The 26558-nt window shown below is 38.6% G+C and overlaps 1 protein-coding gene across 1 annotated transcript in view; it reads right to left on the reverse strand.

Moving 5' to 3' along the window:
• Window positions 1-26558, reverse strand: part of RSRC1 (arginine and serine rich coiled-coil 1) — a 438530-nt gene that overhangs the window by 73464 nt on the left and 338508 nt on the right. The window contains exon 7 of the mRNA XM_072621533.1: window positions 5360-5428. Coding sequence (XP_072477634.1) covers window positions 5360-5428 — 69 coding nt within the window. The remainder of the gene's footprint in view (window positions 1-5359; window positions 5429-26558) is intronic.

Below are 26558 nucleotides of genomic sequence, written 5' to 3' on the forward strand. Positions count from 1 at the left end.
ATATGTGGAAAAAGGTGGAGATTTGGTGACCATGTACAAAGAAACCGGAAAAAGTCAAATACTAAGGCACAGAGAAGACAATAAGATCTAGCGTACATGCTGAACACCTTCTATAAAGAGATCTCACATCTTCTAATGTTGTGGTGGTTGTTCAGGTGCATCTGACTCTTTGTGACCCTACTTGGGGTTTCCTTGGCAGAGATACTAGAGTGGCTTGCTGTTTCCTTCTCCAGCTCATTTTATAGATGATAGAACTGAAGTAAACAGGCTTCAGTGATTTACCCAGGATCACACAGCTAGTAATTGTCTGAAGCTGGATTTGAATTCATATCTTCCAAACTCCAGGTCCAGAGCTCTATCCACTGTGCCACCCAGCTGCTTCTTCTAGAAGAATCTTCTAATGGAACTTCCTAATAAAGGAGGGGGTGAGGAAATATCTGTGACAGTATTATAAATTATGTATGCTGGGGAGCCTTGCAATGGGAGAAAGAGGATTGTCAGTTCAAGATGGGAACAATCACAACGAAAAACTAACAATTTTATACATATCACATATAAGATGAGGAAAGAGGGACATAAACATGGAAAAATTGTTGCAGGGAAAGAAAAAATAAAAATCATAGTCAATAAAAGTGTAATCAGTGTTTGACAATTCAGGAACTAGATATAAAAGGCTAGAAATTCTAGATTGTGTTCCTTTGTGTCTCCCCTTATTTCTGAGAACATTTACCACTCATTTTTGCCTCCACTGAAGTATTTGAAAAAAAATAATGGAAGAAAAAAAGAGCAAATAAAAAAATTTTTTTGTCAATCATCTGTGGCAAAAATAAAAGGTTTGATGATGAAGGTTTAACTATTGAGCAAAATTAAGATCTGGGGAATCATGGTAATGGTTATGTCTTTTATCAATGAGTAATTTAGACTATCATATTTCAGGAAACATAACATTTTAAGTGAAAAAAAATAACCAAGGGGCATAACTATTCTAAATAATTGAAAAGATAAAAGGAATACTAGAACTACCATATTCCTACCACAGATAGGAAGGAGTTAATAATAGTGAACTTTAACTAGAGAGAAAACCATTATGATTAAAAATGGACTCAACAGGTAAATAGAGCCATTTAAATATATTCTATATTCAAAATAAAAATAAGACAGAAGAAAGCTAAGTGGGCACAGTAAAACGCTCCATAATTAAAGCAAAGCATTAGGGAAACTAAATTATAAGGGCTTTTTGGATCTGCAGTGTAAACAACAGGCAAAACACTTTCTAAACACATTGAAGTAGAACAGAAAATAACAGGCAAAGTCAGGATATAGAGTAAAAAAACAAAGAGAGTTCAGATTTAATATAATTCAGTTTTTCTCAAAAATAATCAGCATTTTGAAAAATCATGGTGGCTAATGAATAAGAAAATGTGGGAAATTAAAATTTATTTGTAGATAAGTGACCAAAATTTCCACATAATTCTCTTGGAACAGGGATAATATATTCTGGAAAAGGGAAGTTGGAAAAGAAATGATTTAGCACAGTGTTTGGCACATACTAGGTGCTTAATAAGTGCTTACTGACGGATTGATTGACTTAAGACAAAGTACCACCACCAATTTGCCAAAGATTTTTAGCAAGTGGGAAATCAAGACAGCCAGTGGTCATTTAGAATCAACTATGTACAATATACTGGGTTAGGTGCTTGGGGAGGATTGCTTACAGTCTTGTAGGAGCAAGGAGATGCACCTCAATAACTAACTGTGACTTAAGGTAGACCATGAAAGTGAAATGAGAGGTATGAATGAGGTTCTATAGCTGCTCAGGGGAGGAAAATAGTGACTTCCAACCTGGAGGAAATAGTAGAAAAGAGCAGAAAAATTATATTCAAACTCAAAGGGAATAAATCAGGATAAGGAGAAGAAATAAAGCAGAATGCAAAAACTGAAGGACTGTAAATGAAAGGATCCCAAATGGGCTCCCATAACTTAAAAAGTAGATGGGAAAGTGGTTGCCCTAGAAAATCTGGGGTGGTGACCCTGGTTTTGATTTAGAGACAATACTTGCAAACATAATTAGAATACTGACTTTAGGAACCCTCCAAGGAAAGAACTGCATAATAGCCAGAATGAATTTGCCAGGCACAGATCTTACTATGTTAATTCAATAGCTTTTTATTTTTGGATGGTAGAAAGTGGATGGAGTACGGCAGACAACGTTCATCTACATCTTAACAAGGCTTTCAACTTTGTACTGTGCAGGAGTGTGCCTAGAAATGAAGAACAACACTATATAGATGATGCTAATATGACACAGTAGATTACAGATAGGAACCGTGTGATTATCATTCTAGAGCATTGCTTCAGACAGATTTTATACATACACAGACACACACAAAATATATCTATGTAAGGAGGATGATGTATTTCAGGGTTGAATTCTGCAACTAGACTAAATAAAATACAATACATCTAACATATATTAATCATTTTTAGAAGGTTAATTTCATAGTTTTCAAGTCCTCAGACAATACATGAGAAAATAGATGCAACAAAAAAAATTAAGATCTTAGCTATTGCTTTATCTTCATACTCCAAAATGTAAAAGGAGAAAAAGGGCAGTTCTTTCACTGAGTTAATTAAAAGAATGGTTTTTGTTCTATGAAATAAAAACAAGATGCATACTATTTTATAACTAGAGTCTTTTCCCAATGCACTTCTGTGCATTCATGAGACATTTAAGCAAGAATATTGTGTAGTGGATATAGAGTACAATCTTTGATTTGGAAAGATCTGGTCTTTGACACATACTGACTGTGTAACCTTGGCCAATTCCCACTGCCCTAGGCTCTCTAAATTTCAGATTAGTTTCTGATCTTATTGGGAGAGGGAGGTTGCCTACACAGATGAAATCACAGGCCTAGACTACAAAAATATATATTTAATAAGAAATCCACTGACTTCACGGAAGGACTAGATTTATTTATCTAGGGATGACAAGAAGCAATTTTATCTGGGAAAACTAGCCTTGTCTTAGAGTTCTGGAGTTCCACCTGGCTCTGGGTAAAGCTGAGGTTTGATGCCAGTATGCCAAGTGAAGTTATACACAAACCAGGCTTCCCTGTGCTTAGTCCTCAGGGCTGAGCTAAGCTACTTAGGCAAAGTCTCAGGATCCTAGAGGCACCTCACTGGGACGCCTCCCCAAGATTCCCTAACGTTTGAACTGAAAAGCTACTGAAAGGAGCCTGATGCAGCTCTGAGGAGGCAGACACCGGCTAGTCTTTGTAGCTCCTGGTGCCTAGCAGTGTCTTAAGTACTAGAGCAAGCCTTCATAAATATTCATTGATTGATCTTGGAGATGCTATTTAGGGAAATGACTTGAATGAACAGATGACAATTAGCAGCATCAATTCTCTGTATGTATATTCCCCCAAATGCCATTAGGTAGGGTAACTATTCCCCCCATAAACTTTTTTAACATTATCACTTTTTTAATCAGGACCTATTTTCAAAAATAGTAGAAAGATAATTCCGAGTTTATTTCCTAACCCAATAATTACAAATCCAAATTAGCAGGGAACCAAAGAGATTAAGTTTTACTATTCCAAAAAAATGTGCCAACATATTTTTACTGTGGTAGTTTTAAGCTAAACAACACACAATTGTGAATTCTGGAACAACTGTGTTTCATTATGGTCTTTATGTCATTAAATACTTTCACTGATTAGAATACTGTTCAATATCACAGTAGTAAAACACTGTGATATGGTAGACAGCTTTTAGTCAAACATTACATGTACTTCTGGAATTTAGTTACTTGAGGAATTATGTTAGTAGGCTAAAAAAAGCTGGAGTGACAGTAGCAATACCAAGCTTTCCTAAGGGGATCTTGCCCACTGGATTTTCCAATTCCAGAATTCCTAAATCCAGAGGGAGAATTGTTATTTGGGTACCTAAAACTAGGCTAGATAAGGGCATATAGGGCATACAACTTAATTCAGTTATCGTAAATTTATTCTGTCCCTACTTCAGAGTTCAATTTTAATTTTAACCCTAAATGCTTTATTGTGAAAGAAGTCATTCTAACAATTCAAACTAAAGTGTCTGAGGTTTTTTTTTTTTAATAAAATACCTCTAAAACATTAACTGTACCTAATGTCAGTTTAATTTCAGCAAGGTTGGCTCTATCAGAATTCTATGAGAACATGCTGCTATTAGGACAATAACAACATATTATTAAATTGTCTACTCATGTATAGATATCTTCTCTGTTCCCAGGCTGAAACCAGTAGTTTCAGTTGTTATCAGAACTAAAATCCAGGCTCCTCGGCCTATGTTGCAGCCCTCAGGTCAGCAAAGTTTTATTTCAAGCCAAGTTTCAGGCACACATTAGGTAGGGTTTACCTGGGAAGCTCATGGAACCAACCATTCTCTGCTACTGAATCATAGGAGTTGACATCATTGCCACTCCAAAAAGACCATGCAGTTAGTTTCACCAGGGAGGATTCTCCATGATCTTGATGACAGTATTACTTTGTAAAATATTACAAAAGAGATGGGAAGGCAAAGGACAAAATTTTACAAATCAGTTATAAGTCCTCTATGTTTACTGAAAAATTAAAAAAACCACACAACTCTTTACACTTAGTTTTATAACATTTTCTGGTTTTTTTTAAAAAGCGTAGTGAAAGAGAAACAAACAGACATCTACTTGTTATCCATGAAAAGTAGGATCTCAGGTCTTTCTTTCTTCCTCCTTGTGTCCCTTCCCAGACTGGAGATGCACTGGCTACTCCTGGATCTGGTCCCACTATTGACTGGTGCAGGTACCTTGATCTGACCACCAAATTGGTGCTGAACTTGGTGCACACACTCAGTTGGCTTAGCATAGTGTGTGGCAGCTCCTACGTCCAGAGTTCAAGTGACCCACCAGCCTCAGTTTCCCCAGTAGCAGTGAGTCGAGGCATGCGCCATCATGCCCTGCACCAACTTTGTATGAAAGTACTATGGATTTCTAAATCTACATACACTTTAAAATTATGATATGCTGCTATTATATACACACACACGTGTATATAAATATATACATATATGTATATATATACACACATATATAGATATTTTCTTGTTAAAGATGACATTATCTTCACTACAATGAAAAGATTCAATGAGGATGTTTTTATAGCTTATTTTGAGAATTTAATATTCTCATATTGCCTGGTTGACACCGAGGAGGGGGCCGACAGACAGAAGGAGTGCTCCACTCAATAAGCCTGTCATGCCAATCTCCTAGGTGCAGAGGGAGCTGTGCTTGGTGGCCACTGCTCTGTGACCTCTTGTTATACACATGAACACTCAAGTACATTACCTTCTGCCTTTCTGCTTTTTGCTTCTTCTTCACCTCTCTCTTTAGCTTTCAGGGCTTCATCGGCTTTAGCTGAAACAATGACAGAATACTGAGATTTATTTGATGTTCACTCTGACATAACCTTTCATGGCTCAGGGCTCAAGGGGGAACGTTCCCTAGGCTTACTAAGAGCACAACTCATCAGTAAAGAAGGAGATCATTCAGAGTTATGGCCATTTGGTGTTTTAGATCAAACTTATTAGGCAAAGGGAATAAAAATCAGTAGAATATTTTTTTTTTTTGCCATAGGCACAAAAAGCCCCCCTAAACTTGCATAGATGGAAATTTAAGTCCATCATTAGGGCAGTTTCACATCTATCAAACTGTCATTTTATTCCTCAAGGTCATGACTTATGAACAAAACAAATTGTTGTGAAAGACAAAGTAGAAAGAAACAATATATATCACACCAAAAAATGTAATGCTTGTTTGAGCCCATTATTTGTCAGTCTAGGCAGGGCATTATGCTCAAACCCTAGGAGAATGGCTGTATGCCACCCATCCCATTTTCAGGTACAGGATGCCTGCAGTAGCAAATGCAGCACAGTACCAAATTAGGCAGCATGTTATTTTTTTTCTTCATTACAGATCAGTGGTAGTACCTTATTCATGTTATGACAGCATTCAGTAAAAAAGAATCTTTTTCCCTCTAGAAACCACTTTGCCTTATTACTTAATTATCTACTAGTTGCTCAACTGCAGGGGTTTTCATACTTTACTACAGATGTTAAAGAAGATTAAAAATATACAGCACAGTAACAAGGGACTATCAATATACTCTGTAAATTAATTAAATTTCTGTTCTAGCACATCATTTATTCCAAAGCATTAATGTCTCAAAGGAGCTATTCTCCTTTATTGCCATCTCACTGCCTGATGAGTGAACTAAGTGAAAATAAGTCTCTAATAGCATTAGAGTTGATGAAATATTAAGTTAAAAAGAAGCACTGCCTTGTCAAAAGAAAAAGAAATAATCAAAAGTAAAAGCAATAAACTTTGGACCATACCCTCTAACAATAGCACTAGGGGCACTGGTAAATGTGGGCATAAAATAAACAAACATGTGTTTGATCCTTACTTGTCTACATGTTTGTTTTTTTTTCTATATACAACACCTAACATAGAAATATCAAGTTTGCTTAGGAAGTAAAAAGGAACTACATGAAGGCCACACGACGATCTTACTTCAAAGCCTGATGTTTCTTCAGAGTCAATATTGACACTTTCTTAAAATGTACAACTTAAATAATGGTGTTATGAAGTGATAGAGCCAATTCTACAGGCATCTGCTTCCATTTAAAAGCTCTTATACATAAACTACATTCAAAGTCATGAAATATTAAAACTTTTCTGACACTCTCTATCATTGCAAGAATCTATTAAATTAGATAATAAAAACAAACCACTAGTAACTCTAAAGACGTTTACTTCATTTACACTTTATTCTCCCTGGTAGAAGGAAAAGGATAATAGAAATTCCATTTAAATTCAATTTTAGTTATAAGTGTAATTGTAGATATACCCCTTGAGTCATGTAAAATGCTCAGCTTATGTTTCTTTCCAATTATCCCGCTCAGATTCACATTCTACTCCTTACAACCATCTTCAATATGTATTAGCAGAGCTCATTAGACTGAAATTTAATAATGCAAACATCAGGTGGATTTCAAGAACTTCCATTAACAACGCAAGATGGATTGCTTATATATAGCTCTTGGGCCAACTGGGCACAATTTAAATTCAATAAACTACCCTGCCTAAATTTGATTTATCTATTTCACTATGCTAGTTTGTTTTTTCCTACTGATTTGTTGCTGTACATGGACAATTCATTGGAATACTGTTTTATATGGTTGTTTTTTTTTAACTTCAAATAGCTCTTAACCTATGGTTAAATATTTCATGTAATTGAGCTTTAATGCTTCCAATAAAGATTTCTAGCTACACAGAGATTTTAAAAATATTTTTGAGCTACGTCAAAATTCATTAATTTTTTTCTGGATAAAGTGGGCAAGACATAAGTGGAATTCACAAAAAATTATACTTTCTAAAATATTCATTAATTTTTTCTATCTTATGCATATAAAAAACTAGAAGAATTGATTTGAAGAAAATTTGCTTATGGGACTCAATTAGGGAATTTAGGAGATTGTGTGATATCAGAGTTTTCTAGTCTCATCTTTATTGGCTTCATGAAAATATGTCAGGGATATATAGCTTTTATAACATGCTGCATCTATTTGCCATGTAAAATTGGAATGAGTTTCTTTGGATTTTCTATACTCTGAAGAAGATGCAAAAGAAGACATTCTGATAACATATCTACCTTAATTCCTGACCTTCAAATAGGAATAAATCAAAACTTCCCTCAGGGAAGAACGTCTTTCAGAAAAAAATGAAAAAAAGTTTGAACAATCACTAGTAGTAGCTGCCCCATTGGTATTGGGGCTGAAGAAGAACCATGTACTGAAGCCCTGCTTCTCTCTTACTGTGACCCTAATTTCCAGAGGTCTTACAGTGCCAGCTTTGGTACACCCTCCCAAAGCAGACAGGCTTTGGTTAGGGTTGTGATAAAGGCCTGGCACTGAAGACCAGCCTGGCTAACTGAGAGGCTCAACAGGCTGCTACAAGTTGAAATGATTTGGGAAACGGTGATTCTAAAAGCCAACTAAGTCCCAATAGGGTTTCAGTCTGCCTTAGTACAGTGAGTACTCTTCAAACTAATGGAACCATAAATCTCTGACATGCTAAAAGAAACTCAGAGTTCAATGATGGGAAGATCTTTTCATATCTAGCTTAATCCTTTCCCACTGCAGTTAAAACTTTTAAAGTCTTTGTTTATATCTTCTTGGTTCTACAGGTACGTAACTTTAATCAATTTCAATGACTGAACCAATCAACTAATAATGTCTTTATTAAGTGCTACTATGTGTCAAACGCTGTATTAGGAGCTGAGGACACTGAAACAGAAGAGAAACTGTAATTTCTTGATCCAGGGACACAACCAGCCCATATAAAGACAGGGAGACATAAAACAGATACATGGTAACCAGGAAGGGCAAGGCACAAGAAGCTGGAAGGAACCAGGAAAGGTCTCATTGTAGGACTAAAGTGGACGTTACTTCCCTCCGGAGCCCCTGGGTTGAGAAATGTCTGTTGAGTTTCTAGGCAAGGTTGGCCCCCCCTTTGCCTAGCAGCCCACTCTCTGTTGTGCCCCTTTTGCCCAGCAGCTGCCCCCCTTTGCCTAGCAGCCCCCTCTCTGTTGTGTCCCCTTGCCTAGCAGCCCCCTCTCTGTTGTGCCCCTTTTGCCTAGCAGCTGCCCCCCTTTGCCTAGTAGCCCACTCTGTTGTGCCCCTTTGCCTAGCAGCTGCCCCCTTTTGCCTGTTGTGCCCCCTTGCCTAGCAGCCACTCTCTGTTGTGCCCCCTTGCCTAGCAGCCCCCTCTCTGTTGTGTCCCCTTGCCTAGCAGCAACTTGGGCCCCTGTCAAAACTGTTCTGTGAGATATGTTTGCCGTTAAAACCGCAAGGCTGTACCGGGAAGTGCTGAGATGCTTAAAAGGCACCCACACCTTTGTTCGGGGCTGCCTCCTCTGGGTTTTCCCATGAGACAGCCGCCGGCCCGGCTAATAAAGACACTCTCAAAATTCCCAATTGACTCTTGCCTGTGCTTTTTCTTGGTCCATCCATTTCAGGACGTGGTGCTGGAGTTGAGTCAGGAAGAAAATTTGAAACTCCAAGACAAACTGAGGAGGAGCTGTGTTGCCAGCCTAGGGGCCAGCTAGTGTAAAGGGATGGAGATGTGGGATGGAGGGTGGCAAGTGAGAAACTGTGGTGGGAAGGTCCAGCAGTCAGCAAGAGCTGGTAGATGGAGTTCAGAGAACAGAGGAAGGCTAGAGATGGAGATTTAGGATTCATCTGTATGGAGATGAGAGGTGAAGCTAGAGGAGTGTATGAACTTATTAAGAGAGTACATAGAAGAGGGTCAGAGTCATGTAAACTTAATTTAGTTGCTGATAAATTTAAAACTATTTTTTCTCTATAGGTGTTAAGTCAAAACTCATGAGGGAAGGTCAGTGGGTATGTAGGAAAAGATGCACGTCTCTAGCTATCTCACTCACCAGCTGCTCTTCCAAACCTTTGGTTCCCCCATTAGATTTTCCATGGTTCTCCCTCCTTCCCAACTCTCAGCTGAGAACCTGGTGTAACATTTCACTTTAAAAAACTGAGGCTGTTCGATGAGAGAGCTCCTCTATCTGCTCTCCTCTGTGTCTCACATCACTCCTGCCTTCCCCATTCTTTCCTCCTGTCTCACACGATGAAGTGGCTAAAACCTATTCTCTTGGGCAGACTGCCCCTTCGGTCACCCTACTCTCTCACTTATCTTAAACTGCTTCCAAACATACCCTTGCTTCCTCCATCCTCAAAATCCCTTCACTTAATTCATCTGTTCTTATTAGCTCTCACCTGACACTGCTTCCCCCCTTTTCTGGCTAAACTGTTGGAGGAGGCCATCTCTAATGGAAGTTTTCACTTCCTTTCCCCTCTCTCTTTTATCAACTCTCTCCAGTCTGGCTTCTGACCTTATCATTCCACTGAAACTGCTTTCTTCCAAGTCACCAATGATCTCTTGTCAGATCTAATGCAACGCCGCCCCCCCACCCCCAATCCTCATTCTTCTTTACTTCTCAGCTACTTTTTATACAGTCGAGACTCTGTTCTCCTTGTTCCTCTCTTCTCTCTTCCCTGGTTCTTCTCCTACTCCTCAGTCTCTTCTGTTAGATATTCATCTAGGTGATAAGTGCTAAAGGTGGTCCCATAGTGCTCTGTTCTGGCTCCTCTTCTCTTCTCCCATTTCACTTGGTGATCTCATCAGCTCCCATAAATTCAACGATCATGACCCTCTGACCTACTTAGCTAGCCCTAACCTCTTTTCAGACATCTAGTCTTGCATCTCCAATTGCCTATTGAACGTTTTGAACTGGAGATCCTGCAGACATCGAAAATTCAACATGTACAAAACTGAACTTACTGTCCTTCACTCCGAGCCCTCTCCCCTTTCAAACTGCACAATTATTGTCAAGGGTACCACTATCCTTCTAGTCATCTCACCTCAAAAACCTAAGTGTCATCCTTGACTCTCCTGACTCTCCCCCACCCCCATATCCAATCAGTTGGTAAGTCCTATCATTTCTACATTTTCATACATGTGTTCTTCTGTCCTCTCATGCTGCCACTGCACCTAAGACCCTCATCATTATACACCTGGACTGTTGTAATAGCCTGCTGCTTGGTCTCAAGTTTCTTCCCTCCAGTCCTTCTATCACTCGGCTATTAAAGTGATCTTTCTAAATCAAAGATTTGATCATATCACTCTCCTGCTGCTCCCCCATTCAATCAACTTCATTGGTTCCCTATTACTACATCTATGATATAAACTCTTGTTTGGCTTTTAAAGCCCTCAATAATCTGGTCCCCTCCTGAAATTTCAATTTTCTTAAACTATTCTGTGGTCCAGTGACAATGGTCTCCTTGCTGTTGCTTGCAAAGACACTCCATGTCCCAACTCTGAGCACTTCACTGGTTATCCTCCATGCCTCCTGCCTGACCTAGTTTCTATCAAGCTAAAATCCTACCTACTAAGAGAAGCTTTTCTCAATCCCCTTTAATGTTAGTGCCTTCTCTCTGTTGATTATCTCTAATTTATCCAGTACATAGCTTTTTTGCACATGGGGCAGGCGACCTGCACATCTATAGCTGGCTGAAAAGACTGTAGACCCCAGTTCTCAGTGTTGATTTTCAAGGAACAATACCAACATTTTGGGAGCTTGCCAGGTATAAATGGCACAGTTCTGAATCCCTAGTAGTTGCTGTACAGGAAATGAAAAGTATGTGAAAAGAAGCTAGAGGATCTGATGTCTGTATGTAATCAATGGCAAGTAGAAGTACTCATCAGTAGGAAAGGAATAGGGCAAATGTTTGCAGATGTTGTAAAAGTCTCCTGAAATTCAAAGACTGAAGTTTTATATCAAAGATAGAAATAAAATACCACTGCAAGTCAATGAAACATCGATTAGAGGACACAGCAGAATAGCAGATATCTGTTGGTTTTACAGGTTATTGTAGCTTCCAGTGCTGTTAGTGCTTATTCTGAAAGATCCAAATCTAGGGCATATATTGGGCATTGCTCTTAAAAAATGTGAGGAATGATCCTGGCTATCTCTCACCTTCATTCCACTCTTCCCTCCAAACCAATCAATAGTTCTCTTTCTTACTCCTAGTTCTGTCCTCTGGGGGTCATAGCCATCATATTCTCCTGTTCAAGCCAAATATTCTCAGTCCCTTTATATAATCCTCATGTGGCCTGATTCTGGGGCCCTTCAGCATCCTGGTGCCTCTAATTGCTCCACAGCTAATTACTGACTTCTCTAAAATGCTGCACCCAGACCTGAATGCAATGCTCTAGTTGTGAGCATCATGATATATGTGAATGAAAGTGAAACTAGCACCCATAACACAGGCCATCCCTGCTCCTCATAGATGATGCTCTTGACTGTGATGGGAAGCTATTTTCAGAGACTTTATTCTCTTCTTTTATTCATGATGATTTATAATGCATTGACACAAAACACTGTCATGTGTTAAGATCACAATGAAGGTCAGTCACATCAACATTTTACAATATGGTATAATACAACACAACAAATATAGGATTTATAGCATATTTGCATTGCTTCTCAAAATTGCTTAGCACATATTACATGGACAAAGTATCATATGTATTTTATAGAGGGAGAAATGAATTGACCAAAAGGTTAAATCACTTGCCAAAGGTCATGAAGCAGTGAGAAAATCAGGGAATCCAAGTTCAGTGTCCATTCTTCCAGCTTATTCCTTAGGCATTTAATTACTTTTAAAGGTGACATTAATCAGAAATCTGAAACATTTACAGCTCAATTTCCATGCAAATTCACCTTATTCAAGTAATTATTAAGAATCTATAGAAACCTGATCTATACAAGTGTGGAGATTACTTTTATGAAGGAGGATCACAGGGGTCAGAGCTCTAGAGGTGGAAGGGATCTTAGAGATCATCTAGGTTTCTGAGACCAGAACAAGATAAATGATGGGTCAGTTAATATTTTAGTATGTTAGTCCCTGAACGAGATGTGCAATTGGGATGTCTAAAGCAGAACAGGCCATGGGGATACCAGAGTTTCAACCTAAGCAGAAATACCAATAGATTCAAAACAAAAAAGGGAAAAATGATCATGAGAGCCAGCAGGCACAGTGATGAGAAAGCTGGCCTCCAAGCCAGGGGGGATCTGGCTTTAAGTTCTCTCTTTGACAAATACTGGCTGTGTGACCCATGGAAGTCACTTCACCTTCTACTGCTTTAAAAAACTCTCAAAAAATAGGAACCAAAGAAAAAGATGCTAATTTACATTGGTAGAGGGACTTCCCTCACTTAGGAGTTTCGTACCTTAAAGTAAAAATGCCTACATCCTGTGCCGATCCATACATATGATTCAACAATGTAGTTTTCAACTAAATTATTGAATTCATTAGCTATCTAAGAAATGCAAAGGAATACTGGAGTTTACCTAAATGATTCTGTAAGTAATGGGGCACTTATACTCTCACTGGTTTACAAATGTGCCCTGAAAAGAAGAAACATTTAGAACCAAATACACTTCTATTTGTGAACTACTTTAAGAAAGGTTGAGGAAAGGAGGTGTAATAAAAAAAATTTAATATGTATGTCATATTAATTGTAGACAAGAGTGAATGCTACCCTTCTGGTCTTGGAAGAAGAATCTATATAAACTAAGAAAGTAATTATATCACTAGTCTTTGTCCTGAAATTGGAATTGTAAGCTAGGCACCAATATGGACAAGAGCACAGTGGAATATCCAGACACACCAGACCAAGGAACTTCACAGCATCTCTCAACTACATCTAATTCAGCTGAAACATTTAACTCCGTGTCTGCCTGCCTTCTCTGCATATTCACTAGTCACACACACACACACACACACACACACACACACACACACACACACACACACACGCATCCTTAGTCATATCATTAACTTTTTTCATGTTTCCTAGCCTTTTCCTTAACAAAGATAGGATTGCAGTAAAATCCACTTTACCATTTACCCGACTCCCTCATCCTAACAACCATTCAATGTTTGTTTTGAATAATTACTCAAAATATTGCCTCAAATGAATGTAAAAACCAAAGGTAACCCTAATTCACACTTGAACTATAAATACTGTACAACTGTCAAAAGATACTGATACAGCTCAATGTTTGAAAGATTATTTTGTGTGTGTGTGTGTGTGTGTGTGTGTGTGTGTGTGCTATGTCATACTTTAAGCAGACTGCTACTAAGCAGCACTTTATTACACTACCTGGTATATAGTAAGTACTTAATAAAAGCTTTTCAATCAATTAATTCTAACTCCTTATAATGCTAATCTGGAAAATGCATTCAAAATTACTGAAACACTTAATATATCTTTCAAGGCATTTTTCTTATCTCTCCCCAAAATTAAAAGTGCTTATGCATCTTGAAATGTAAAATAATCATTATATAACAAAACTATGACCAGTGTGCTGTTCTTCTCTCAACACACTCCTATTGTCCTACTCTGTGCCTGATCCCCATCTGTATAATTCTCTCCCCCTCATTCTTACATCCTGGCTTCTCTGGCTTCCTTCAAGATTTAGGTAAAATCTCACCTTTATGCCATTCAGGGTTGTGCTGGTTAACAGCTATCTTTTCTTAAGTTTAGACAATTAACGAAATCATAAATCAAGTTTTGATTTGTAGCATTTGTCAGTTTCCAAGGTGTAAATGTTCACACTGAAATCTGAACAATCAGCTCTTAGCCAGTATAGACTCGCTGCTGTACACCACTGGTATTCTCTGAGCTCATCTCCAATTTATCTTTTATATACCCTATATTGTTGTTATAGACCTTGTATTTTGTTTGTATGTTGCCTTTCCCACTGTATACTGCAAGTTCCTTGAGAGCAGGCAATATTTTTTGTCCTCCCCCTCCTAATTTTTTTTTCTATACAGTCCACAGCATAATGCCTAGAACACAGAATGTGCTTAGTGAATGTTTGCTGATAACATAGAAAGATACAGGGAATGGGTCTACACAGGACCTAGAAAAGTGACGGTTGTTGTGTTGCTACAGAAAACTATGATAATAATGATGGCTAGTCTACTGTGTTCCAGGAATTCTGTTAAGGACTTTCCAAATTTTATCTCATTTGATACTCACAACAACCCTGTGAGATTAGTGCCGCTATTATTCTCATTATACAGCTGAGGAAGCTGAGGTGATCAGTGGTTAAGTGACTTACCCAGGATCACACAGCCAGTAAGTGTCTGAGGTTGGATTTGAGGTAGCATTTGTTGTCATCTCCCTAAGAATTTTTATGTCTGTCAGCCCTGGAGCTTCATTTGAAACCAGGGACAAGTTCACAAAAAACAATGTACTCTATTGCCAAGGAATGTTTGCCAAATCAAAAGGACTAAAAGTACAAATTTAATAATAAAGTAAGAAAAAGAGGAAAATCCTCTATACTACATCCACTGTCTCCTTTTTTCATGTCCATCAAAATATGTAATAGATTGGAGATCTGCTAATGAGCAAGTAAGGACATCTTTAAAAGGATGTGTGTGTGTGTGTGTATGTGTGTGTGTATGTGAATACACCCTAAAAGGAACAAAAAACATACATACTCAAATATATGTAATGTCTAAAAAGACACACATCCAATTATATCTATTCCTCTGAGTTCTTAATAGCAGAAGACTGGAGACTAATGGGGTATCCACCTATTAGGAAATGGCAAATAAATTATGTTATGTGAGTATAATGGAATAATACTGAGCTGTAAGAAATGATTTATGAAATGGACAGTCAGAAGAAGCTGGGAAGATCCATATGAACTGATACAGAGGGAAGTGAGTAGAACCAGAAAAGCAATTTACACAAATACGAAACATTGAAAAGAAAGATAACTTTGAAAGACTTGAATTCTGATAAATATAATAACAAACCTCAATTCCCAAAGTGAAGACTAAGCATGCTACCCACCTCCTAACACCCAGGTGATTGCCTCAAAATGTGGAGTGAGACATACATGTTTGGACATGACCCACGAAGAATTTGCTTCCACTGACTATGTATATTTCTTATAAGGGCTTTCTTTTGCTTTTGGGGATTCGATTAGTGGAGGGGGAGAGGAAGGGAATAAAAATAAATATTTGTTACTTGGAAATATTAAAAAAAATAAATGAAGGCATCTTTGAACTACACAGGGAAGGTAAAACTCCACTTTAACTGTTTTGGATGAACATTATATTAATATGCAGGGGGTATCTGAAATAAAATACTCATGGATTTAAAAAATTAATAATATTACTAATAGTAGCTGACATTTATAAAGAACTTTAGAGTTTACAAAGCACATCACCTACATCACCCCATTTGCTCCTTATAACCACATATATTTTTAAGCATTGTTACTTCCATTTTAAATAATGAGGAACTTAAGGATGTTATGCTAATATTAAGACTTGGTAATGAGGTTTTTAAAAAACAACTATTTTCTCATAAAATAAGTATAAGCTGGAAACAAACAAAAAAGCAAAAGCCTTTACAGTCACAGTAAATGCTTAATTTTTTTACCCTAACCTTCATTCTAAGAACAGTTGTTTATATATGTTAGGAAAAGCAGAAGTAGCACCTTTTGAAGTTTCTGGAACTACCAAATTGTTATTTTCAAAAGCTATATTACCCTATATTTGGTTAAATGATCTCATGATATTTCATCCTTTTTAACTGTCAAAACAAATTCGTTCAGCTGATTTCTAGAAGTATAGTAACAGAGGGAGATAGTGATGTTGCAACAGTGCAGAGATAAACGTCAATGCTTCAATGAAAACAAAAGCTTGAAGGCTAGAGAAATCTAGGGGCTTGTATTTCCTTCCACCTAAAACACAGCTATGGAGACAAATATGCATTTGTAATACTAGATAATTTGGGTACGTTTGCTAATACATCAAATTACTTTCTGCAGACTCTGTAGGAGGATCCCTTGTTGGAGCCCCACTGTTTTATCTTATATTATGTCACCTGAATTTTTCAGTCTGTATTCCCACCCCTCAGAAAATCTGAAAGATTTTCTAATTTTTCTAGGAGTTTAAAGTCTCTACACGTATTTTTAAAAATTCTGTTGGAGAATTTTCTATGCCATTTATTAGAAAAGCTTTGATGATCAATTTCACTGCTGAATGACAAAGTGTATCTAACAGATGTGTGACTCCACTGGGGCTCTTTGCAGCATATCTCCTCAGTTTCATTAGTGGAGTGGGTACTTTCCCCCAAAGATCTTGCTGGAATGCATGAGTACTCCAACAGCAATGAAGGAATCAAACAGATCAAGTTATGATTTAAGATTGCAAAGTGAACATTTGATAGCTTTCTGATGTGCAAAATCCTATGGTCTTCAGAGAACTCATATTACTCTTCTCCTCTGTTGTACATGTCTGGCACTTACCCATGGACTCTCCTAATTTAAAATTATTTTTCCAAGAACAAAACTGGAAATGCCAAGAACTAAAATTGATGGACAAAACACACACACACACATATTTTTTTAGCTAAAAGTGCTCTAATAAGAATAGAGGATTTGGAGCTGCTTACAGTGTTAAGGTCATATCAGATCTTAGAATTGGAGCTGGAAAAGACCTTAGAAATCCTCGAGTTCAACCTTTCTATTTTACAGATGAAGAAACTGAGGCACCTAAAAGTTAAGAGAATTGCCCAGGGTTAGTGTCTCAGGAAAAATTTGAACTTAGGTCTTTCTGACTCCATGTTCAGCACTCTATCCACTGTACCTGCCAAGCTGCCTTCTAGGATCTGGATAAAGCAATACATGATTTTTCCTCCAGAATTTCAAGATTAAAAATCTCAATTTGATGTTCTTTCTTAGCTTCATTCTGTGCTCCCTAAATTTAGGTTACATTGTAGGTCAACCCAACTCCCATCCCAAGAAAGATATTCTAGCACTTTCCTAAACTGTGGGAATCATATCCATTTGGTGGTAGTGGTGGGAGACCCAGAATCACCCATTCCAAAAGTGAACTGGAACTTGATGAATGGATTATTAACACTTAATATTTTTCAATTAGAAACAACTTACATGGAGAAATTTTAAAACAGAATTAGATTTAACAGGATTCTAAGACAGAAGAATAAATATTTCTATTCTGCAAACTGACCGACTGAGGTCTAGAAATTCAACTCAGTGACTTCAGTACAATGTGGCAGCAAAAGAGGTCAGGTTGCAATAGTTTCCATCTTAGGTAAGTTACACTTTGTTTCTGTTTATTCATTTGTTTTTCAATAAAAGAAACGCAGACACAGGGACCAATACACCTCCACTCCCTTTTACACTATATGCCTGTGAACATTTACTAATAACATATTAAAGCTTTTAGACTCAATAGACAAAATAAGAAGATCTAATATTTTCATCAATAGTATTGAGATGGTATGACTGCAATTTGTGGAAAAACAGAAAAATATGTAATGATCTGTATCTTATTTTTTTCTCTAGTTTCTCAAAGAGTCAAACCATTTGCCTTTGTTTACAGCAGAACCATTTTATATGATTTGGCTTTACAATTCACTTAACACAGAACAAACAAAACAACATGAAACCTTGACGTCTGATGAGGTTTCATCATTAAATCAAAGCAGTGATGGATTAAAAGACATTTATTTCTAATATAATCCGAAACTTTTCAAAACAAAGGGCATGTACTTAAGGATATGGTTGCCATGCTCATGAAGTCATTATGAAATATAGGGAGGGGAAGCACCCTAAGAGGTAAGTTTCTTCTTGTTTTCATTTTAGTCATCCATTAACAAACCTCAAATCTAAGACCTAGCCTGAAGCCTTTTCATTTAGTGACTCTAGGCAGGTGGCAGAGTGCATAGTGTTGGACCTAGAATCAAGAAGACCTGAGCTCAAATCCAGTATCTTATGTTTACTAGCTTCTGTGCCCCTGGGCAAGTCATTTAATCTCTGCCTGCCTATTTCCTATTTACATCTGTAAAATGGGAAAAATACACAAGAGCAATTGGTTCCCAGGGTTGTTGCAAGGATCAAATAAGAAAATATGTGTGAAGTACCTTCCCAACCTTAAAGCAAAGAATTATATATGTGCTGCTGCTGCTTCAAATAATGTTTACTACAAGGGCTAACATCCCTGGAAACTGGCTGTCTCTCAGAAGCCATGTGCTCATTCAGTGGCAACCCAGATCCCGCGCCCTCCCCCCCTCCCCCAGCCAGGTACAAGTATCATGTTCACAAGGTGCTTTTTATAAAGTAGGTTAGGATAGGGCTATCACTCTATTAATTGGCTGTCACTATGCCACAGTACACTGTAAATGCAATTGGAAAATGATAATGCAGGTTTTATCTGATGATGGCCCATTGGAGTACCCTGTTGGTAAGACCTGATTTAGGAATGATCTTGGAGACTTTTACTCCCTGACGCACTGAAAACTGGCCACCTAATAAAATGGTTGCATTTGCTCTCCAGAGTGAGCTGAAAACTGGACCAACGTATGACCTTTTACCAGCTTATTAATGAAGAAGCACGTTCTGTTCTCTCAAACGATGGGTGAATTAAACAAAAGCAGCAGCATCTTGAGGTAGAAGACAGGAGGGAAAGAAAAAAATATGTATCCCTTAATAATCACAGCCATGATCTATGCCAATGCTTGGGCAAGTGAATCAATCCCCTGAAGAAACAGAAGACTGCCAATGGGCTGAAGCCCAGGAAAATATTTAAAGAATTTTACTTGGTCAGTAATAAATATAAATCTTTAAAGGAGATATCTAAAGGGTTTTCTTGTTCTCCCCAAAAGGTTAAGTACATTTTTACTAGAATAGATTTCATAAACATGGCACAAAATGTATATAAAAGGAGCTTCTTAGTGTACTTAGAAACATTTAATGATACAGAATATAATTCATGTTAAATATTTTTATAGGAGAGATTTTGGCACAGAAAGGGAAAACTCTTGCCCTGATCAGACTGGCCTTAACATTAAAACTTTCTGGAACTGTCCACTGTTCGATCCTCATCTGAGATTTTAAGAATGAACAACAGAATTCTAAGCTTTCTTTTTTGATTTCTGCTCTATACAGATTGAGAATTCATATTCCTTTTTTTCCAATTTATTTATTTATTGTTAGTTTTCAACATTTATTTCTACAAGATTTTGAGTTTTAAATTTTCTCCTTATCTCTCCCCTCCCCCACCCCAAAACACTGTGCATTCTAATCACCCCTTCCCCCAATCTACCCTCCCTTCTATCACACCCCTCGCTTCTCTTATCCCCATCTTCTTGCTTTTTTTGTAGGGCAAGATAGATTTCTATACCCCATTACCTGTATTTCTTATTTCTCGGTTACGTGCAAAAACAATTCTCAACATTTGTTCCTAAAACTTTGAGTTCTAACTTCTCTCCCTTCCTCCCTCCCCACCCATCCCCACTGAGAGGGCAAGCAATTCAATATAGGCTATATATGTGCAGTTATACTAACGACTTCCGTAATAATCATGTTGTGAAAGACTACCTATATTTCTCTCCATCCTTTCCTGCCTCCCCCCCATTTATTCTAGTCTCTCTTTTGACCTTATTCCTCCCCAAAAGTGTTTACTTCTAATTACCTCCTCCTCTCATTTGCCCTCCCTTCTATCATCCCCCTGACACCCCAGTTATCCCCTTCTCCCCTATTTTCTTGTAGTGTAAGATCGATTTTCATACTAAATTGAGTGTGCATGTTATTCCCTCCTTACACCAAAGGTGATAAGAATAAGCTTTACTTTTTCCCTATTTTCCCCTCCACTGAAAAAGCTTTTTCTTGCCTTTTTTATGAGATATAATTTGCCCCATTCCATTTCTCCCTTTCTCCTCCCAATATATTCCTCTCTCACCCCTTAATTTTATTTATTTAGATATCATCTCTTCCTAATTCAACTCACCTGTGCTTTCTGTCTATATATATTTCCAAGGTCTCCCTTGAAAATGGCATCCTGGGCCATCTCCAGTCATCCTGAGGAATATCAGATCACTGGATTCAAATGGCTCTGGAGGAGAAGTGAGGCTGCTGACTTGCCCAGCCCTCCCCCACTCAAAACAAGTCAAGTGCAAGTCATGTCACCATTTCTCTGATGGCATGGTCTCCTTCGGCAACGAAGGATGAACCTGACATGATTTGTATAATCCCTCCAACTACCCAAATACTGAGAAAAGTTTTAAGAGTTACAAATATTATCTTTCAATGTAGGAATGTAAACAGTTCAACTCTAGCAAGTCCCTTATGATTTCTCTTTCCTGTTTATCTTTTCACGTTTCTCTTGATTCTTGTGTTTGAAAGTCAAATTTTCTATTCAGCTCTGGTCTTTTCATCAAGAATGCTTGAAAGTCCTCTATTTCATTGAATGACCATTTTTTCCCCCCTTAAGTATTACACTCAGTTTTGCTGGGTAGGTGATTCTTGGTTTTAGTCCTAGTTCCTTTGACTTCTGGAATATCATATTCCAAGCCCTTCGATCCCTTAATATAGAATCTTCCAGATCCTGTGTTATCCTGATTGTATTTCCACAATACTCAAATTGTTTCTTTCTAGTTGCTTGCAATATTTTCTCCTTGACCTGGGAACTCTGGAATTTGCCTACAATATTCCTAGGAGTTTTTCTTTTTGGATTTCTTTTAGGAGGTGATTGGTGAATTCTTTCAATATTTATTTTACCCTCTGCTTTCAGAATATCAGGGCAGGTTTCCTTGATAATTTCATGAAAGATGATGTCTAGGCTCTTTTTTTGATCATGGCTTTCAGGTAGTCCCATAGTTTTAAAATTATCTCTCCTGGATCTGTTTTCCAGATCAGTTGTTTTTCCAATGATATATTTCACATTGTCTTCTATTTTTTCATTCTTTTGGTTTTGTTTTGTAATTTCTTGGTTTCTCATAAAGTCATTAGCTTCCATCTGTTCCATTCTAATTTTTAAAGAACTATTTTCTTCACTGAGCTTTTGAACCTCCTCTTCCACTTGGCTAATTCTGCTTTTTAAAGAATTCTTCTCCTCATTGACTTTTTGAGCCTCTTTTACCATTTGGGTTAGTCTATTTTTAAAGGTCTTAATTTCTTCAGCATTTTTTTGGGTCTCTTTTAGCAAGCCGTTAACTTGCTTTTCATGATTTTCTTGCATTGCTCTCACTTCTCTTCCCAATTTTTCCTCTACCTCTCTTACTTGATTTTCAAAATCCTTTTTGAGCTCTTCCATGGCCTGAGACTATTGTTACATTTATTTTGGAGGTTTTGGATGCAGAAGCCTTGACTTCCTCTGATGGTATGCATTGTTCCTCCTCATCTGAAAGAATGGAAGAAAATACTTGCTCACCAAGAAAGTAACCTTCTATCGTCTCATTCTTTCCCCCTTATTTGGGCATTTTCTCAGCCAGTTGCTTGACTTTTGAGTTCTTTGGCAACGGGAGGGTATACTCTGGGAACCTGTAAGTTCTCAGTTCCTCCAAGGTTGCACAATCAAGGGAGAGGAGTTTATTCCTTTCTTGGCCTGTGCTCTGGTCTGTGGGCAGGATTCCCTCTCCAGAGCCTCGACCAGCTCTACCATGCCAGCCAGCACTCCTCCTCACCCCAGGGCCGCCACTCAGAGCTGAGATGCAGAACAGCTGCTCATTTCCCCCAGGGGCTGTAGGTCAGGGCTCCAACAATGGAAACTGCTGTTGCCTGGGACTGTGGCTAGACCTCAGAGTTTCCTTCTCACTCAAGTGAAAGAGCTTTCTCACTGTCCTTTGAAGTTGTCTTTGGCATTTGTCAGTTGAGGAATCTGAGACCCACAGCTGCTGTTGGTGGCATCTTGAAGACTGCTCCACTTCTGTCCTTGCCACAGCATGGCCCATGCTGGGCTGTGCTCAGCTCTAGGTGGCACAATAGACCTTTTCTGGAGCCCTTCCAGGCTGCCTGGGGCTGGAAATCTCTTTCACTCTGTCGTTTTGTGCTTTTGCAGCTCTAGAGTTTGTTTATAGTCATTTTTCACAGGTATTTTATGGGCTGTGGGAGGAGAACTTCTGAAGGTGCATCCTTCTACTCCCAGGACTTCATATTCTACACTAAAGATACTGTCCCCAAAAGACAGAATCAATCAGGTACAAAACAAAAAAGTGCATTTCCTTGTCATGCTAAGCCCCAAAGTATCAGGAAGTACACATGCAATACCAAACCCACTGACAGAACTTAGCAGGATATTTTTTTTTCAGTTATTTGTTGTTTATTCAGTATTTAGGGTTAGTATGACACTTGAGGAATTGGTTCCTTTGTTGTACATATACAGACCTTTTTATATAACATGGAAATTTGCAACTATTCATATCTATATATCTATATATAGGCAGACAAAATCAGGTCCTCTGGAAAGGTGATACATGGGGCCATGCTGTAATGCTCTAATGGAGGGGAGTACAAAGGTAATCAATGCATCAATAAAGAATTACTACTGTATGGTGTTTTGTATCCAGGAGTGTTGTCTTCTGGACCTAAGGGAACCTGTAGAGCCTACATACAAAGCAGGTAGTTTATATACCACCTGTGGGGCACTGGCTGTGCTTGACACCAACCACTGAGACTATCCAAGTCATATCTAACATCATATGCTAACTACAACTGGGTTCTATTCCCCATTTCTGAATTTAGGAAGAAACCAGAGTGTGTTCACAGGTTTTACACTTCTGGTGTTTAGTCACTAATCAGAGGAAGGATTTGGCCTATTTGAAAAGCAGATCATACATAACTCCTCAACCCCTGTCATGTTCTCTCAATGGCAGTACATTCAAAGGTTTTAAAATTACAGTTCCTTCTGGATTCCCCAAAGAGTATCTGTGCTCTTCTTTAAATGGCTCTCCTCCTCCTGATTCAGGTTGACCTTCATCACATCTAAAATGCCATTCTGCCCCCAAGACACATGGGACACTAAGGAAGACATCCTCATTAATGCCATATAGGCCCTTAATCATGGTGGAAATTGGATGCACTCTCCTAAGATTCTTCATAATGCTTTCTTTCAGATCTGCCGCAGACAAGCCAATGGCCCAGGAAGTGTAGCCCTTCAGTCTGATTACCTCATAAGCATTTTTTAAAATTTTTTAAAATTTATTTAACTTTTAACATTCATTTTCACAAAATTTTGGGTTCCAAATTTTCTCCCCATTTGTCCCTTCCCCCCACCCCAAAACACCGAGCATTCTGATTGCCCCTATCACCATTCTGCCCTCTCTTCTATCATCCCTCCCTTCCCTTGTCCCCATCTTCTCTTTTGTCCTGTAGGGCCAGATAACTTTCTATACCCCATTACCTGTATTTCTTATTTCCTAGTAGCAAGAACAGAACTCGACAGTTGTTCCTAAAACTTTGAGTTCCAACTTCTCTTCATCCCTCCCTCCCCACCCATTCCCTTTGGGGAGGCAAGCAATTCAATATAGGCCATATCTGTGTAATTTTGAAATGACTTCCATGATAGTCATGTTGTGTAAGACTAACTATATTTCCCTCCATCCTATCCTGCCCCTCATTGCTTCTGTTCTCTCTTTTGATCCTGTCCCTCCCCAAGAGCGTTGACTTCAAATTGCTCCCTTGTCCCATTGCCCTCCCTTCCATCATCCCTCCCCACCCTGCTTATCCCCTTCTCCCCCACTTTCCTGTATTGTAAGATAGGTTTTCATACCAAAATGAGTGTGCATTTTATTCCTTCCTTTAGTCAAATGTGATGAGAGTAAACTTCATGTTTTTCTCTCACCTCCCCACTTTTTCCCTCCACTAAAAAGTCTTTTGCCTGCCTCTTTTATGAGAGATAATTTGCCCCATTCCATTTCTCCCTTTCTCCTCCCAATATATTTCTCTCTCACTGCTTGATTTCATTTTTTTAAAGATATGATCCCATCCTATTCAATTCACTCTGTGCTCTGTGTGTGTGTGTGTGTGCGTGCGTGCGTGCGTGTGTACATGTAATCCTACCAACTACCCAGATACCTGAAGAGTTTCAAGAGTTACAAATATTGTCTTTCCATGTAGGAATGTAAACAGTTCAACTTTAGTAAAGTCCCTTATGAATTCTCTTTGCTGTTTACCTTTTCATGCTTCTCTTCATTCTTGTGTTTGAAAGTCAAATTTTCTTTTCAGCTCTGGTCTTTTCATCAAGAATGCTTGAAAGTCCTCTATTTCATTGAAAGACCATTTTTCCCCCTGAAGTATTATACTCAGTTTTGCTGGGTAGGTGATTCTTGGTTTTAGTCCTAGTTCCTTTGACTTCTGGAATATCATATTCCACGCCCTTCGATCTCAGCTGCTAGATCTTGTGTTATCCTGATTGTATTTCCACAATACTTGAATTGTTTCTTTCTAGCTGCCTGCAATATTTTCTCCTTGACCAGGGAACTCTGGAATTTGGCCACAATGTTCCTAGGAGTTTCTCTTTTTGGATCTCTTTCAGGCGGTGATCGGTGGATTCCCTGAATACTTATTTTGCTCTCTGGTTCTAGAATCTCAGGGCAGTTTTCCTTGATAATTTCATGAAAGATGATCTCTAGGCTCTTTTTTTGATCATGGCTTTCAGGTAGGCCCATAATTTTTAAATTGTCTCTCCTGGATCTATTTTCCAGGTCAGTTGTTTTTCCAATGAGATATTTCACATTATCTTCCATTTTTTCATTCTTTTGGTTTTGTTTTGTGATTTCCTGGTTTCTCATAAAGTCATTAGCCTCCATCTGTTCCATTCTAATTTTGAAAGAACTATTTTCTTCAGTGAGCTTTTGAACCTCCTTTTCCATTTGGCTAATTCTGCTTTTGAAAGCATTCTTCTCCTCATTGGCTTTTTGAACCTCTTTTGCCAATTGAGTTAGCCTATTTTTCAAGGTGTTATTTTCTTCAGCATTTTTTTGGGTCTCCTTTAGCAAGGTGTTGACCTGCTTTTCATGCTTTTCTTGTATCTCTCTCATTTCTCTTCCCAGTTTTTCCTCCACCTCTCTAACTTGATTTTCAAATTCCTTTTTGAGCTCTTCCATGGCCTGAGCCCATTGAATATTTATTTTGGATGTTTGGGATACAGAAGCCTTGATTTTTATGTCTTTCCCTGTTGGTAACCACTGTTCTTCCTCATCTGAAAGGAAGGGAGGAGATATCTGTTCACCAAGAAAGTAACCTTCTATGGTCTTATTTTTTTTTCCCCCTTTTCTGCGCATTTTCCCAGCAAGTTACTTGACTTCTGAGAGTCCCTTCCACACCCACCATGCCTCCAGATCCACCCAACTGGTGCTTGGGGTCTGAGATTCAAATGCTGCTTCCCAGCCTTAGGGCTTCGGTGGGGGTGGGGCTGCTATTCAGTGTGAGATTAAGTTCAGCAGCTTGGGTGGGGGCAGGGTCACCTCACACAGTTCCCTTCAACAATGGATCTGAGTTCCTGCCTGCTTTGGGAGCCCCTGTCTGCTGCCACCTCCTGAGGGGGGACACCCCGCTTCCCTCTCGGCGAGCCAAAAAGACTCTCTCACTGACCTTTGCATCTGTGGGTGGAGGGACCTGTGTGGCCGCTGGAGATTCTGTCCCTGAAGCCTGCTCGGATCTGCTCCTCTCGGTGCCCCGCGGCCAAGGCAGGGCTGCGCTCTGCTCCTGGTCCAGCGTGATGGACCTTCCTTCAGGGCTCTCTGGAACAGAAATCTCCTCTGCTCCATTGTTCTGTGGCTTCTGCTGCTCCAGAACTTGTTGGGAGTTCTTCTTTATAGGTATTTTATGGGCTGTTGGTTCGGAGCTAGCATATGTGCATCCTTCTACTCTGCCATCTTGGCTCCTCCCCCCCTCATAAGCATTTTCAACCACCTGTTTATGAACATCTTTCTAATTCTCTGCATCAGCATCAGTTCCTAAAGAAGGATGAAAGTTCTTTAGAGACACACCAGGAAGATTCACACTGCTCCACACAGGAACACTGGAGTCTCCATGTTCCCTAAGGACCCATCCATGACAACTTGAAGAATGGACACCAAG

Source organism: Notamacropus eugenii, chromosome 6 (genome assembly GCF_028372415.1).
Source record: "Notamacropus eugenii isolate mMacEug1 chromosome 6, mMacEug1.pri_v2, whole genome shotgun sequence".
In the NCBI taxonomy this organism is placed as follows: domain Eukaryota; kingdom Metazoa; phylum Chordata; class Mammalia; order Diprotodontia; family Macropodidae; genus Notamacropus; species Notamacropus eugenii.